At 30.8% G+C, this 14,591-nt stretch overlaps 1 protein-coding gene across 2 annotated transcripts in view; it reads left to right on the top strand.

Annotated features, from left to right (window-relative positions):
- Positions 1-14,591, top strand: part of LOC149482436 (uncharacterized) — a 167,784-nt gene that overhangs the window by 15,744 nt on the left and 137,449 nt on the right. Inside the window, exons 4-7 of one of the 2 annotated variants that reach the window (XR_016316679.1) lie at positions 1,071-1,156; positions 1,500-1,607; positions 6,732-6,791; positions 7,086-8,324. Coding sequence is in view for 1 of the 2 variants with exons in the window: in XM_089703867.1 (XP_089559993.1) it covers positions 1,071-1,156; positions 1,500-1,607; positions 6,732-6,791; positions 7,086-7,172 (341 nt within the window). In the remaining variant the exon portion in view is untranslated. Of the gene's footprint in view, positions 1-1,070; positions 1,157-1,499; positions 1,608-6,731; positions 6,792-7,085; positions 8,389-14,591 lie in introns of those variants that run through there. The other variant, XM_089703867.1, reaches the window with a different exon arrangement.

The raw sequence follows: 14,591 nt of genomic DNA, 5'->3' as shown, positions 1-14,591 counted from the left end.
TAATTATGAGTCTAAGATGAAAGTGCTAGGATATCAATAAATTTCCAATAATATTAAAACTTACTAATGCAATTAATATAAGTATATATATATATATATATATTTTTATAGAGCGGGTAACGGAGCAGGTGGGTCTCCTAGCGAGGTGATCACCACCGCCCATGAGCACTCACAAAGTTACCTTTGTGAGGCTGTTGTACCGACTGTATGGTTATGACTTTTGGACTTGCATGAGCATCACTGTTATTAACACTTTAAGTAATGCGTTTTATTCTTTTCTATGCAGATGTTGAACAATAAGTTATGTAATATATTTCTACAAAGTTTAATACACTGTTAATGTACGATTATTGATTACTCCATTTGCCCTCTAAAGCCCTGTATTTTACGTTAATCACGTTAACTTCACCCTGTTATTTACTCTGTGGCGAACCGCGGGCGGTCGTCTGGTTAGTTTCAGCCCCATATCCAACTAGACAGCTGTTTACTCTCGAGCTTTTGTTTTTATACTCTATGTATGCTAATTAAAGATCTTGTGTAAGAAAATAAACAAATGGAAATTTTCTATTTATCTGCGGATTGCCAAAACATGTAGCTACAACATGTCTATGTTCGAAACGATGAAAAGAAACTTTGTGATGATACAGCATGTTTAAGAATTCAAAAAATTGTGCAGTATAGTTACTGCAAGGCAAGATAGAATAATTACGATGTTAGAGGTGATAATAGATATTATATAAAAATACAATTATATTTTAACTAAACAATATGTATTTATTTTTCTTACTCATCTAAAAAGTAATAAGTGTAGAATCTATGCTTGTAGATTAATTTAAAATATTATACTAACGTTATAATGTTATACTGCAAAGAGATTCTAAGAATAGGAATAAGAAATTATATACAACTTATGCGCTACAAGACAGGTATGCATTCTGTGCATAATTTGCAAGGACTTCTAAAAGCTTTTGTTATAGAAGTAATAATATTTTATCTTAAATATATCTGCAAGATTTAGAGAAATATTTATTTATTTTTATGGTAACTGAAATGAATTTTCTTTGTTGCAGGTGTACAGATAGCATACTTCGCAATAATAGGAACGCAAATGTTCATGATTGTGCTCAGCATATTTCTGTTTTATGGTATTTATAAAGTAAGTTTGCTTACAAATTATATTTTACAAATATATTGGTGGCAGTTTTGGTTTATTTGTATCGAATGATGAGGATAATGAGGAATCAGGAATATTATGTAGACGATCTTCATTAAGAGCCATTTAACAATTAACAATCGACAGTTCAGTTTTCATTCAGTTAAAAGTTGTTTCTTAATTCGAGCAAGTACTTCCAAGTTGATGAAACAAAAGTATAGTTTTAATTTAAAACATAAAAGAAATGAGTAACTTCTTAATTCGATTTTAAAGAAAGCTTTTACTACGATTTTAAGATAAAAGTTTTTAGATTATTATTCTTGTTTCTTATATAATATGTTTGCAGGAAAACGTTGCATTTTTGGTCCCATGGGTGGTTGGATGCATGACGTTTATGGCCTTGGAAGCGATGGCCATGGTGTATTCCAATATTTTAAGAGATCACGTCAATAAAGTGAGTATATACTTCAAAGGGTTATAGTTTTTTTATAGATTTTCATATTGTATTTGATATACAATCTACTTTTCAGTTATAATATGTTCCAAAGTGGAAATGATTTTATATTAGCTTAATGTTATTTATGACATTTTTGAGTAGTGTGTATGTTAGTTCAGCATACATATAAAAGAAAAATGCATACTCATGTATAGGTAGATAATGGTGGGTAAAGAAAAATACATTAAGAATATAAAAAAATATATTATTGCATCAAATTCTATTTCCAAAAATAACATCAAAGTATTTCACACAAGTTTATTTAAATTCCCAAGCGCTGACGAGGTGACAAAATTCGCCTTTCTGTGGGTTTCAAAAAAGGTTTGTAGTCGATAATTTTGCCTCATTATAAACGTGGCCCTTATAAGAAGGAGGATCAATAACAAGGATGGGGTGGAAATTGAAGTATCATGCCGCCATGATCCAAAATTTAGTCATGTAAAGGCTTAATTTTTATGTGCCGTGTATATATTATGATAGCAGTATAGCTTTGCTATAGTGTAATGCTGCAATCCGCATAAAAATGACTAGGTTTATACCTAGTAATAAGTATTATTAATAATCAGTATTAATAACTGTACTCCAGAAGAACTTATGTTATTAATACAGTTTCCATTAATACTAGGTACCACTAGTAGTAGTTATGTCAGACGTTATTGCTCTTTAAGTTTAACATTAGTGTAAGACTTTTACCGTGATTGTCTGTTGATGTTCATTAATATTCAACAATAGCATTAACTCGACCTTAAACTTTGACACGTGTTTGCAATGACCTTCACGCGTATGGAGTACATTTATTATTAATAACACAGACTTAATTTCTTAAGTCATTGTGTAGAAACTTTGAAGGTTCTACGACACATAATTGTCGTAATTATTTAGTTCGTCAAGGCTTGTCTCGGCATTGTGACCTATATCAGATGGATTGAAGATATCTTTTGTGTTACTAAGTGTAATCCATTCCTAGATTTCATACAGTTCGCGTATCTATTTTCTTTTGTGTCTAAGAAAAATAACGGAAATTTTGTAATCCTGTGTTTTTGTGAGATAAAAAAAGCCTAGTATGAGAGTGTTGCCGACCTTTCCCTCAGAACCATTTTGATTCCAAATCCTACTTTAGGTTAAGTGCCTTTCGTGTGAATGTTTATAAGGACGGTATATACTTACATCAAGTGACGCATTTTTCGTTTAATTTAATAAAAATATAGTTCCCCAATAGGCACATAATAATATGCAGCATTTAACTGGCAATCATGAATATTAATTAATAAGCAAAAAGCGAACAAACTTTCCTGCGAACAAACTGTATAAATAAGTTCGTATAGCAAAATTTATGAGAATATGAGATGAGTAGCAGTAGCACGTAAAAAGTTTCCACGTCGTGCATTTATCCTATTAATATATTTTTTTAAGATTATCATTCCACTTTACCTCGATTAATTTATCCCAAATATAAAAATAAGACGGGTTGCACTCCGGGAGTGCCGGCAGAAGTGAAAACGCGCGTAGTAGAGAGGGGATAGCTGTCTACTCTCCATCCGTCTTACGCTTTTTCGATCAGGTCACGTGTCCTGACGTGAGTTTAAGATTTTATACCCATTACAGAAAAAGTGCTCAACGCCGCTAAAGAAGTTTTCACTTAAAAAAAAAAAATAATTTTCCTATCGTCATACAAATTGTTTTGATATCATCTGAGCTTCAAAACCCACAACCTCATGCCTCTTTCAGAATAGCTTTATATTCTCTACTTATATAAGTATGGAAAAGCAATCACGTGGCTGTGTGACGTAATAGGCACAAGTTCATGATCACGTTTATAGGTCAGCCTCCATCGCCATGAAGGTTATGAGGGGATGATTATAACGAGATCGGCTCCACTCCGCTGAGCAATGCGATCACTTGTTAAGTTATGTGCTAGAACTTGTATAAACAACACTTCATCAGAGAGTGAAAGTTGAGTCGGATATTTGATGTTTTTCGACGATATAGCATGTTGTATAGATACGTAGTTTTATTTTCGAGAATGGTGTTTGATTTGTTTTTTGAAATGAAAATCAATGCAACATTCTTTCATTTTATATTAAGAAAACAATATATGGCAATAGAAACACACATTTCAGAAGAATTGCACTGAACTTACCTTATACGTTTATTCTTAGCTCACTCCCAATGTTATTGACAGTGACGTCGGTTCCCTTTTCGTCTTCAATCTTTCTTTCAACTTTGTGTAAGCTCGAGGGACCAAGTACGTGTGAACCGTAACACATATTTCGGCAACCAGAATATCATAGCTATTCAACACGACTAATGCCTGGGTTTGTCGCCTTTACCGCAGTATCTCATACATAGAAAGGTTATGTTTGTATTACGTAGGCTTTGCTACAATTTAAGATAACTAGAGAACATAATTAAATTATACAGTTTGTACAACCTACCTACCTCGTGAATAATCCTGTTATTTAGTACGTACTTTAAATTTAGGTTCGTTGTTCTATTGTTCGCTGTCTTGTTGTTTATGGTTTTGAAATATGTACCTATTGTAAATTTATGTTGCGATATTTTAACGAAGATACCTTTTAGGTATCTAAATAATGATATACTATCGTTGAAAATATCTAGAATGTTTTTTGGTGTATTTTAGCGTATCGAAAAAACAGGTTACACGTTCAATCACTTTCATCCATTGTATCAAATATTTAATAGTTCGTTGCCATCCAAGCTAGCATTATCGAACTGACACATAATATTCTAAAACCGACATTAAACAATACACAAATTACGACAGGATTTCTATTACGGCTAAGCCGTATAACGATGAAATATAAGCTTAATATAATGTACTGTAAATCCTTCTGACCTATATGCATAGCTTTAATGGCTTCATTAGGCTTGACCAGTATGATTCAGCAAAGGATTGAAATACAGCGTAGTTAATCAGTCTCACATAACACGCCATTTCGATATCTGCTGCATCATTAAAGCCTAGTAATATATTATCACTAGTTCTAGATAGGATTAGGACGTAATATTCTAATTAACGATCCATCTAGGTAAATTTATAAACATAATAATTGAAATAATGTATATGGAATATTAATAAATTTCTATATAAGTACTAGATTTCCGCCCGCGGCTTCGCCCGCGTTTTCAAAGGAAAACCCGCATAGTTCCCGTTCCCGTGGGATTTCCGGGATAAAACCTATCCTATGTGTTAATCCAAGTTACCCTCTATATGTGTGCTAAATTTCATTGTAATCGGTTCAGTAGTTTTTACGTGAAAGAGTAACAAACATCCATACATCCATACATCCATACATCCATACATCCATACATCCATACATCCATACATCCATACATCCATACATCCATACAAACTTTCGCCTTTATAATAGTATTAAGAAGATTAAGATGTACCTACATAGGTAAATGTAAAAGAAGAAGGAAGGTAGGTAAAGAAGTTTCTTGTGATGATAATATTGGTAGTTATTTGTTAGCTAAAATCCTGGTAGTAGCACAGACTAATAATAATATACTACGTATACAAGTAGTAGTGACTTATTTTAATCAGGTTCTTATGTTTGATAACGAGAATATGAAAGAGTATTAAAATTAACGAGTGTTTAATTTAAACAGATAACCCCCTGCTTGGTAGCGGTACTGAAATTCAATTATAGAGTTCGTGTGCGACATTCCTTAATAACACCGAGAACCTAGATGCATGACAATCTTTGGAGATACAGTACACTGTTTAGGTATATGAATAGCCTAAAGGAACTACAGGTTATCAAATTCGATGGTGTATCTAAAACGTTAAATCATAACGTTGCAAAGAAAATACCAATATCCTTACAATTAAACACATTGAAGTATTAAGAAAGTATATGTAGCAAATTTATGTATATTAGTACTATAAATAGTTATAAATAAACAGTCATTATGTGTTAGTTTCATATTATGACCACAATAATTAAGTTCCATTAGTTGATAAGGGCTGTACGCACTGAATAAAACATCACGCGAGCGTGGGTGTGGTTCACGATTTTGTTGACTTTAATGGAATGTAAATTATTTATCTATATGTACAAATTATAATAATCTGATTTGTTTTACTTCAGAGCATAGTAAATAGGCTTTCGAATGGTAATATTTTTTCTATTTTTACCTGCAAATGATATGATTAATTCAATATTTTTCATAAATTGAAAATATTTTTGTACAGTTTAATATTTATACATACATGTAGTAAAATATATTACTAATAAATTATAATATTATTACTGCCAAATTGAAGCCAACCCAAGCATGAAAGAATAATAAGATTTTCGACAACACAGAGGGACTGTTTATTCTTCCGTAATTTCTTCGCCCCAAAAATAAGACAACTCTCAAAAGACTTACATCAATCTTACATCTAAAAACTTTTCCGCGGTACTTTTAAATATATTCCGAGCGAAATTGTTAAAAAGTGTTATGTTGAAAGATAATTCAGTCAGTTTGCGGCCGTTTAAATATTCCAACAGTAACATAAGAAGGCTCTAGAAGCAATTTGCTGAATTTATTTGACTGGTTCGTCGTAATGGAAGAAAAATGTTATCGGGAGATATCCTGGATACAATTACCGAATGTTGACGTTAAGAGCAGTCAACCCACCTCTTGATGAATAAAGAATTCACTTTGTTTGTAATACACAATTTGTAGCCTTTCGTGTTATCATACAAAATTAGGAAGGGTTCTCTTTAGGAATATAAAACAATGTCGAAATGCTCTTACGGGTTCATGTTTTTATCGTTTAATGAAAGAAAAACAATTCGATCGATGTATGTTAAAAATGAGAAGCTTTTCAAATATGCCGCTTTTATTTCTGTTACGTAAATCTAGAATACAGATACATTTTCATTTATTAAAATGGAACGAAGCATAAGTAATAGGATAAAGATGAAAAATAAAAAACCAATTTAGATATAAGCAGAGAATTGTACAATAAATTACTTCATCGTATATTTTGTATATTGTTGGTGCTTTGGGCGTTTTATTAGGCCCGGTAATGAATTATGAAAATGTAATTATTTTATTTTGTTACAGCAATTCGACGCGATGTGTAAAGCAGAAATATCGTTTTTGATACCGAGAATATTTTTAAACGTAAGTATTAAATCGGCGGACGCAATTTTCTTTTCATGTAATATTTCATTATAAAGTATTATTTAATTTTAAAATTATGCTATTAAATGTTATTCTGTTCAAGTTTATGTTCAATAAAATTACACTAAATTGTTAATTCCCTTTCTTTGTTTATACATATAGAATTCGTGCAATTTTATAACATTTAGATATCACTAAGCAACTTATAGTACGTTATTATTATTTAAGTATCGTTCGTTTTAATACAGTGTATTTAGGATTAACCCTAAGATTAACCCTTACCTTTCCTTCCAGTGTCTATGCATATGGTCTGTACTACGACTGTACCACCTCTTAAGGGCAGGTGTCACTTGGAAGGGCGCAGCTCCCATCGAGCTGTGACTATTGCCTCCCAAAGCCTCCGGGGACTCTGCCCCTTGCGAGTCCAGCCTGTTGCTAGGCAACGTGGAAAGCGATACAGATGCTAGCATGCACTCGCTTTGACATATTATAGTTTTGTATAGGACTGAAGTGTAATTGTGATACTTTGGAATAGTGTTTCTGGAAATGGTGATTTAGAAGTGTACAGTGAAAGTGATTTAGTTGACGGATTACTGGAGGATTTATATTGTTATTGTTTGAATGAAATTATGTTTGTTATAATATCCAAATTTTCAAAGTGGCCAATAGAATTTACATAGTGTAACATTTCTCTACATTACTTATGATCAGTAATTTTATTAGACATTTGTTGATTATGTTGTGAATGATCTGTGAATAGAATGTTTAGGATATTATATTTTGTGACTTTTTATAAGTTTCTTTTATCCTTTAATATGTTTTCATGTCGAAGTTTTTATATTTAATGATTGTCTGTAATAAATAATCGTGAATTCGTTTATAAATACATAATAACAATATTTATTCAATTCAGTCAAATGGTTAGTTGTTACACTACAGCTGTTGACAAAACAAACTTAGTTATAGACCATGTTAATTGTTATTTAAACTGATCAGTGTTTTGTTTAAAACTTCAAATAAATAAATAAAAATCACTGATTGAATTAGATAAAACCTGTTTAAAGCTTTGCATATGTTCCAATTAGTTAATTCTTGCATAGAAATCGTAAATAAAACAACAGTTAATAGTTAGTGCGGTTTAAATGTAAAATATAGTAAACATATTATATTAATCTTTACGGTAAGTTAAAGGACGTTTTATTTTTGTACGATTATTATATTTTGTGTATTTATTATATGTATAAAGTATAAAAATATTTGTCAACATTTAAATGTATTGAAAATTAAATTTGATATAACCAGTCTCAAAAATATTTTTGTTAAAAATACTTTTGTTCTTTCAATAAAGAAGTATATTTGCGCCAAATTAAAGACGGTTTACATGACTAATCAGAAGATATAGTATGTACATACATAAGAGAATAAATGTAAATATTGAAGAAATTATAATTCCTTGTTAATAACGACCGTTGCTTCTGCTGTAATAATTGTTAACAATTATATTCCAAACATGTAAATAAGCTACGCGTAAATGTATAAAGTTGAATCTGTATAAGCTGGCATATTAGTACATGAAATAAATTATTGAATGTTGTTACTGTGTTGTTTTATTTGTTTTACTTATGTGTTTTATTTGGGGTTATTGTTCTTTAAGGGTTATACATGCGCTAATAACCTTGACCATACTTGACGGATCTCAAACCTCTCCCGCTGCACCTTCTTTTTTCCTCGCATTTTGTATTTAAAAAGATACCAATCAGTGAAACAAAAAATCCTCGTCAGGGACTGTTGTGTAACTGATAATTCATTAAACATAAAATTTTCAGAGCTCTAAGTCAGCAGGTTACGAAGTTTATAGAGTATTTGCGGAAAAATCGATGACCACGGCACATTTTTTTTCTAGAAATCTATTAACTTTGGAAAAAAGTCCTCGCGAGCAATTAAAGATCAAAGACCATCCTATTTTATATATTTTTTTCGGTATCGTGCTTTATGTTGTACCAGACTTTATAGAGGTTGAACATAGTCGAAATTGCCGGGTAACGCCTTAAAAGTAAAGTTTGTTTATTCATTAAAACGGTTAATAAGAATTCCATTAAATCATTTGTATGCATAATTGCATAGGCATTAAATAAATTAGTAAAGCTTTGATTAACAGCCTTCTTATAATTCTTGAAGTATAGTACTCCATTCTGAATGTACATTCAATTCAGTAATTTTCTTCTAAATTGCCGATTCAGTAATTTTTCATGCGTACAATTAAACGTTATAAAATAATTAATTTTTTGGTTGCAATACAAGGTTGAAAAAAAATCAATACATAATACATATATGTTTAATATCCTACCTACTCTTAGAAGGATTAGAATTTTTTATCTTTATATTTTGTGATTTAGTTCATTTGAGTTGTCTCAATATTGTAATAAGTGTGCGAGATCTCAATACAAAGAAAAACTTTAAACGTACGCAACGACAAAATTTAATATTTTTATTTTCAGAAATATAAATATTAGCAACAGAATTTCTCTATACACACGTAGACTTTTTATCCTAATAAGCTTCTCATAGCGATACAAAAGCAGATACAATGTATAAAATAGCATTTCTTAGTAATTCGATACGGTACGCCCGCTACGGTAATTCTGATAAATATTTGGTTTCAAGTATATAGTTATACAGGGTGTCCCACTATTGGTATACTAAGCGCGAAGGGACTTGTACTTTTGCATACACATGATCACGTTAAAAATACTTAAACAACAAAATTGCGCCAAAATTTTTTTGCTAAATTTTTCCTTAAAATTCATGTTTACTCATAGCTTACTACTTACTCTGGCATATAACGCTTCGCTAATGTGAGCATTTTGTCTATGAAAAGTCACGTGCGGGTGGCAAAGTTGGGCGGGTTGTTTGTTAGGGGTGTAGGTACACAAAGAGTTTTAAGAATTCATCTATTTGAAAAAAAAAATGCATCTGGAATTTTTTACGTACTTTAACAAAACTATAACCTCCATTGAGCTTAGAACACCGACTGTGGGACACCCTGTATAAAGAAACGTGGGAACCGCCTGCCGTGTCACGTCGCGGCTCATTACTGCCACTTAGCTTTTAACTTCGACACTAAAAGGTTTTGTTTTCTCATACCTTTGTATGTGTTGGAGACAAAGTAGAAATCTTTGTGACTCGTTAAATATAAGCACGTATATACAGAAATGGAATATTTAAACTGGTTTTGTCTTTAAATTATAATAGTAAAGATAGGTTAGATTGGTATGTTAGGTTTTATGCTCTATTTTAAAAATAATATACAGCTTAATTTTGACTGTGGCTTTTGAAATAAGGTACCTATGTTTGAATCTTTCTAGGTAGAAGCTACGTAGCGTAGTAATAAATTAATAATACATGTGAGATAATAATGAATAATAATGAATTTTGTATAAATAAGATACTAAATGATTTTGTATTAATTATCATCATAAAAATGTGCACTCATGTAGGTAATATCACGATTAAAACATAATAAATATTTTATTTAATCGTTTGAATAATGAACTCAAATAGACTAAAAAGAAAGATATATGTCAGGTTATTTCGTACAAAAGCACTAAATTGAATACACGCATTATCCTTAATAGCTGTCGTTCCCGGTGTCTTTTTTATTCCGCTTGACTTCTCAAAGGGGATTTAACAGTAATCTTGCGAAATACACGCATGATGGATAAAAACGTGTAGAATTGGCGTTATATATATTGAGAGAAGTAAGCTTTGAAAGCCAGGACGAGGGCCAACAGCTATTAAATGTTCAATGTCCTTCGTCACTGATACCAATTTGACTGTAAATCCGTTTCGAAGCCCTCACGACTCGATGACTCCCCTCGATATCACTCGAAGGTTGATTGTAAATCTTATTGCCCGGACAGATTCGAATCACGTGGATTTTCCTGTTCTCTATGTTCATATTTATTACCTTCTTATTGGTACTTGTTTTGCGAGTATATTTAACGGTAAATAGAATTGTTAAATGAAATTTGTATTGAGTGTTTGATTAATAATCTTTTATGTATTGTTCGTAGATTTATAGGTAGTTTAGTTTATTCTGTTAGATACTCAAACATTTCTGTATGCAATAGCTATTTTAGATCTTAATTTTATAGTTGTGTTTGAATAATATTCTTTTCAAAGGACTTTCTAAGGCGCGGAATGTCTCGAATGTTTATGAAATTATGTATATCTGTGACTTTTATTGTCGCGAACGTAATTTCTAAATGGCCGTAGAGATTATGATAAATGGTACACTGGTGAGTTGTCCTTTTTTATAATATTTTCAAATTATTACCGAAAAATTTCTTAGAAATTCAACGCTTTATAGACAAGACAAAATATGTGTCCTGTTTATTAACTAGTAAAAAGTATTGTATGGATGGTAACTACAGCTATCTATTTATTCAATTGTATTTAATTTCATGCATGATAAAGAAACTAACTTTCTATTTAGACGAACTTTTCGTCAATATTCTTAGAATATAATAAACATTGAATAATTTTTCCCAACTGAAGTAGAATATCTAACTTTTCCTTTTCCTTAATCCAGGAAATTACATAAAACAAAACACCCTCGAGATATAACAACTAGGGATTATTTGCTTAGGATAAAATGTTGTCTAATTCGAAGATAAATTGAATATAATTATTGACATATAGTTTTATGGAATAAAATTAATTTTTAGTTTGTCACCGTGTCACAAGTTTCCCATGAGCTTTTTTGTTCAATAGAACCTAATTGTATTCACTTAAAATTTCGTTCTTTTTATCGTGCGTGCGTGTTGAATCACTTAATTAAAGTAGCTAAAACACATTCTAATTCATTAAACACGTTGTAATACAAAAGTAATATAATATCATAATTATAGAGATACATATTAATTGTACAACATACGTGTGCTTCATAATATGAAGTACAGTGAAATTCTAATCAAATAAAATTTAATATTATGATCTACTTTGATTGGTAATTAATTATTGCTTATTATGAAATTCTTACCCGCTCTATAACGCTTTGTTAAAATGTTCTCTAACACAGATGTTCTTGTGTATTTGTAATATATTGTAAGTACCACTTTCTATTCCTTACGTCATATATCTCATTTGTAATTAACGTGATTATAACTAATGCTAAATTGAAATACCTAACCCCATTACATCATGACAAATTCCCGCTTAAAGCACGCTAATTAAATTTGATGTCGGCATTTGATGTTCTGCAATAGTCAAATTACAAAATAGATGCGTCCGTACGTTTAAATATTTTGAAAATTTTCATGTAAAACTTTATAAGTTGATTTTCATACTGTTATAGGTTTCATAACATCATTTAAATATCCTTTGAGACTTTTTGGAATAACTTTTGAATGCGTATTATATCTACTTACTACAAATCTTAAATTCTTAGAATAGCTGTATCTATTATATAACAAATCCAGATTAAGATCTCAACTTCATAATGTAAATAGCTATAAGAACACGTCGTTTCTAACAATAAGTGTGATACATCTAGAGCTTGTTATATATAAATCTGTCAGCCCTGTCGTTACTAGATTCATTTTGTCGGAAGCGGAGCGGGGGCGGTTCGCAAGCGTTTCACATAAATGCGGTGCACGTAAATTATTTCCGACTGTCGCGAACACTGATGTAGAACGATTTGACGTGTCATAAAGCAAATGAGTTGCACACACGCCGGAATTTCAAAGTTACCCAACTTTGAATGGCAATTTAAATGAAATATGCGCACGCTTGACGTTCTATAAGTTGCTATGGAGCTAAAGTATGCATCGTTGATTAAAATTTTCCAATCGTTCTGAAATGTGTGCGAAATTTTAATGGAAATTTTATAGGCGCTTATGAAATTAAGAGAGTTCTCGAATTCCAAATGGTACGTTCCATTTATTTTTAGCTCTCAAGTAGTTTGAATTTGAACATTCTATGAAGTTAAAAAGTTATAAAATAAGCTTGCTAAAGGAGAAAGTCACAAAAATGTAGGCTAATTTTTATTCACTGCGTTCATTTCGATTAAAAAACTTTGTTCTTCTTTGGAACTCTGAATTTAAATTTGGAATTGAGTTTGAACTCATTATTTTTAAAAGTATTTGGTAGTTCTGGAAAGGACTCAAAAGAAAGAACGTAAGTACATATCAGTTTGTATTTAGAAGAACGACTTCTTTATATCCTTTTTCTTTAAAATTCTCTCTATAATTTACAAATTTACAAAGTATAAGTATTAGGCATTTAAGATAAATAAATATAAATAAAAGGTACCAATTACAGGTACAATAAAATCACGATCTTTAATTGTTAATTGTTTCGAATAAAAAAGGAATCCGTTTGTGTAATCATTGAATGGGTTAATTGTAAAATAACAGATGACGGCAGCTGACATTACGTCGCTTACAGATTCCAAATTGGCTTATTATTCCCGAAATATTTATACGAAAACATTTTCTTTCAATTACTGTTAATTTTATACGTGAACAATTCATTGAATGTTTATAAATAAGATTTTTGATGACACGGAAAATTTTCTAGCAGGAAATGATTTTTTTTTGTCAAAAGAATATAATGAAGCCAATGGAGGCTATCGCGTCAATATTACCTTATTTTGCTCAGGTTCCTCCATAATCAGGATTGTCATTTTCCCATAATCAAACGAATGGGGTAGAATATAAATATGTTCTTTATATCCAGATATTATATTTCTAATATTTTACCCTTGTATAATGAGGGTACTTATTACGTTATAAGTATTCTAAACATGTAAAATTTATGTATTCTAAGTGCTTAATAATTTGGCTAAAGTATTTATATTTGTTTCTAATACATTTTTGTCTATTAAGGGAACTTAACTTGATCAAATTATATGTAGGTAATATTTGAAATACCTATATAGTGTCGTAAAAAACTTACTTAAATTGCTTGAACATAATATAATGGCATTTCCTTTTTATGTAGAGGTTTTTGTTACAATTATCTATTCGTTAGCGATTGCTTCACAACAAAAGCCTGCATAATCCGAGATTACGAGGAAAACAATTCGGAATAGCGATACTAAATATAAGATATCGATACAATGAGCACACCACTATAAATATTTATGGAACATTCATATTGACGGTAATCGATATCGATATTATCATCACATAATAACAACCCATCAACGTTTTATCGTGTATTGTAATTATGTGGGCGGCACTATTGTTTCTATTCTCTTGTTATAATAGTATCTATGATAGTCTATCGAGATGTTTTTGTATTGTAATAATAATTATTAGTATATACCTACGAATACTCATTATAAAATGAACCAAAAATTTGGTAGAGATAAGAGAACTGATGTTGCATACATACATACAAATAGTGTTTTTTTGTGTTTTTGCTTATTCAAAAAGGTGGTAGTTTAATAAAATTCATAAGTGCGTAAGATTGCAGGGCACCTGAAAGTTATAAAAGTCATAAATCAAATACGTCATGAGTAGTCGTTTTGAACGGAGGAATTTCACTCCACGTATCATCATGATACATAAATCGTTTTTAACCGACGTTCCAAAAACATCGAAAGGTTCCCAATGCATGGCTATATTTATTTATTTTTATTTAGGTATATTACAATGCAACGTGGTATAAGTTGCGTGAAGTGGAACGCAGGTAGTATTAGTAGGTATATGTAAAGGTCAAATTCTGACTGATTGGTAATTATTAATGGTTTCTTATTTCAAATGCATACATTTCGTATTTTAGTTAATTTTACTT

This window comes from Colias philodice, chromosome 15, assembly GCF_061535455.1.
Source record: "Colias philodice isolate Cphi_HAF_F1 chromosome 15, ilColPhil1 Martin Lab GWU primary, whole genome shotgun sequence".
Taxonomy (NCBI): domain Eukaryota; kingdom Metazoa; phylum Arthropoda; class Insecta; order Lepidoptera; family Pieridae; genus Colias; species Colias philodice.
This window is presented reverse-complemented; position numbering and strand designations above follow the sequence as displayed.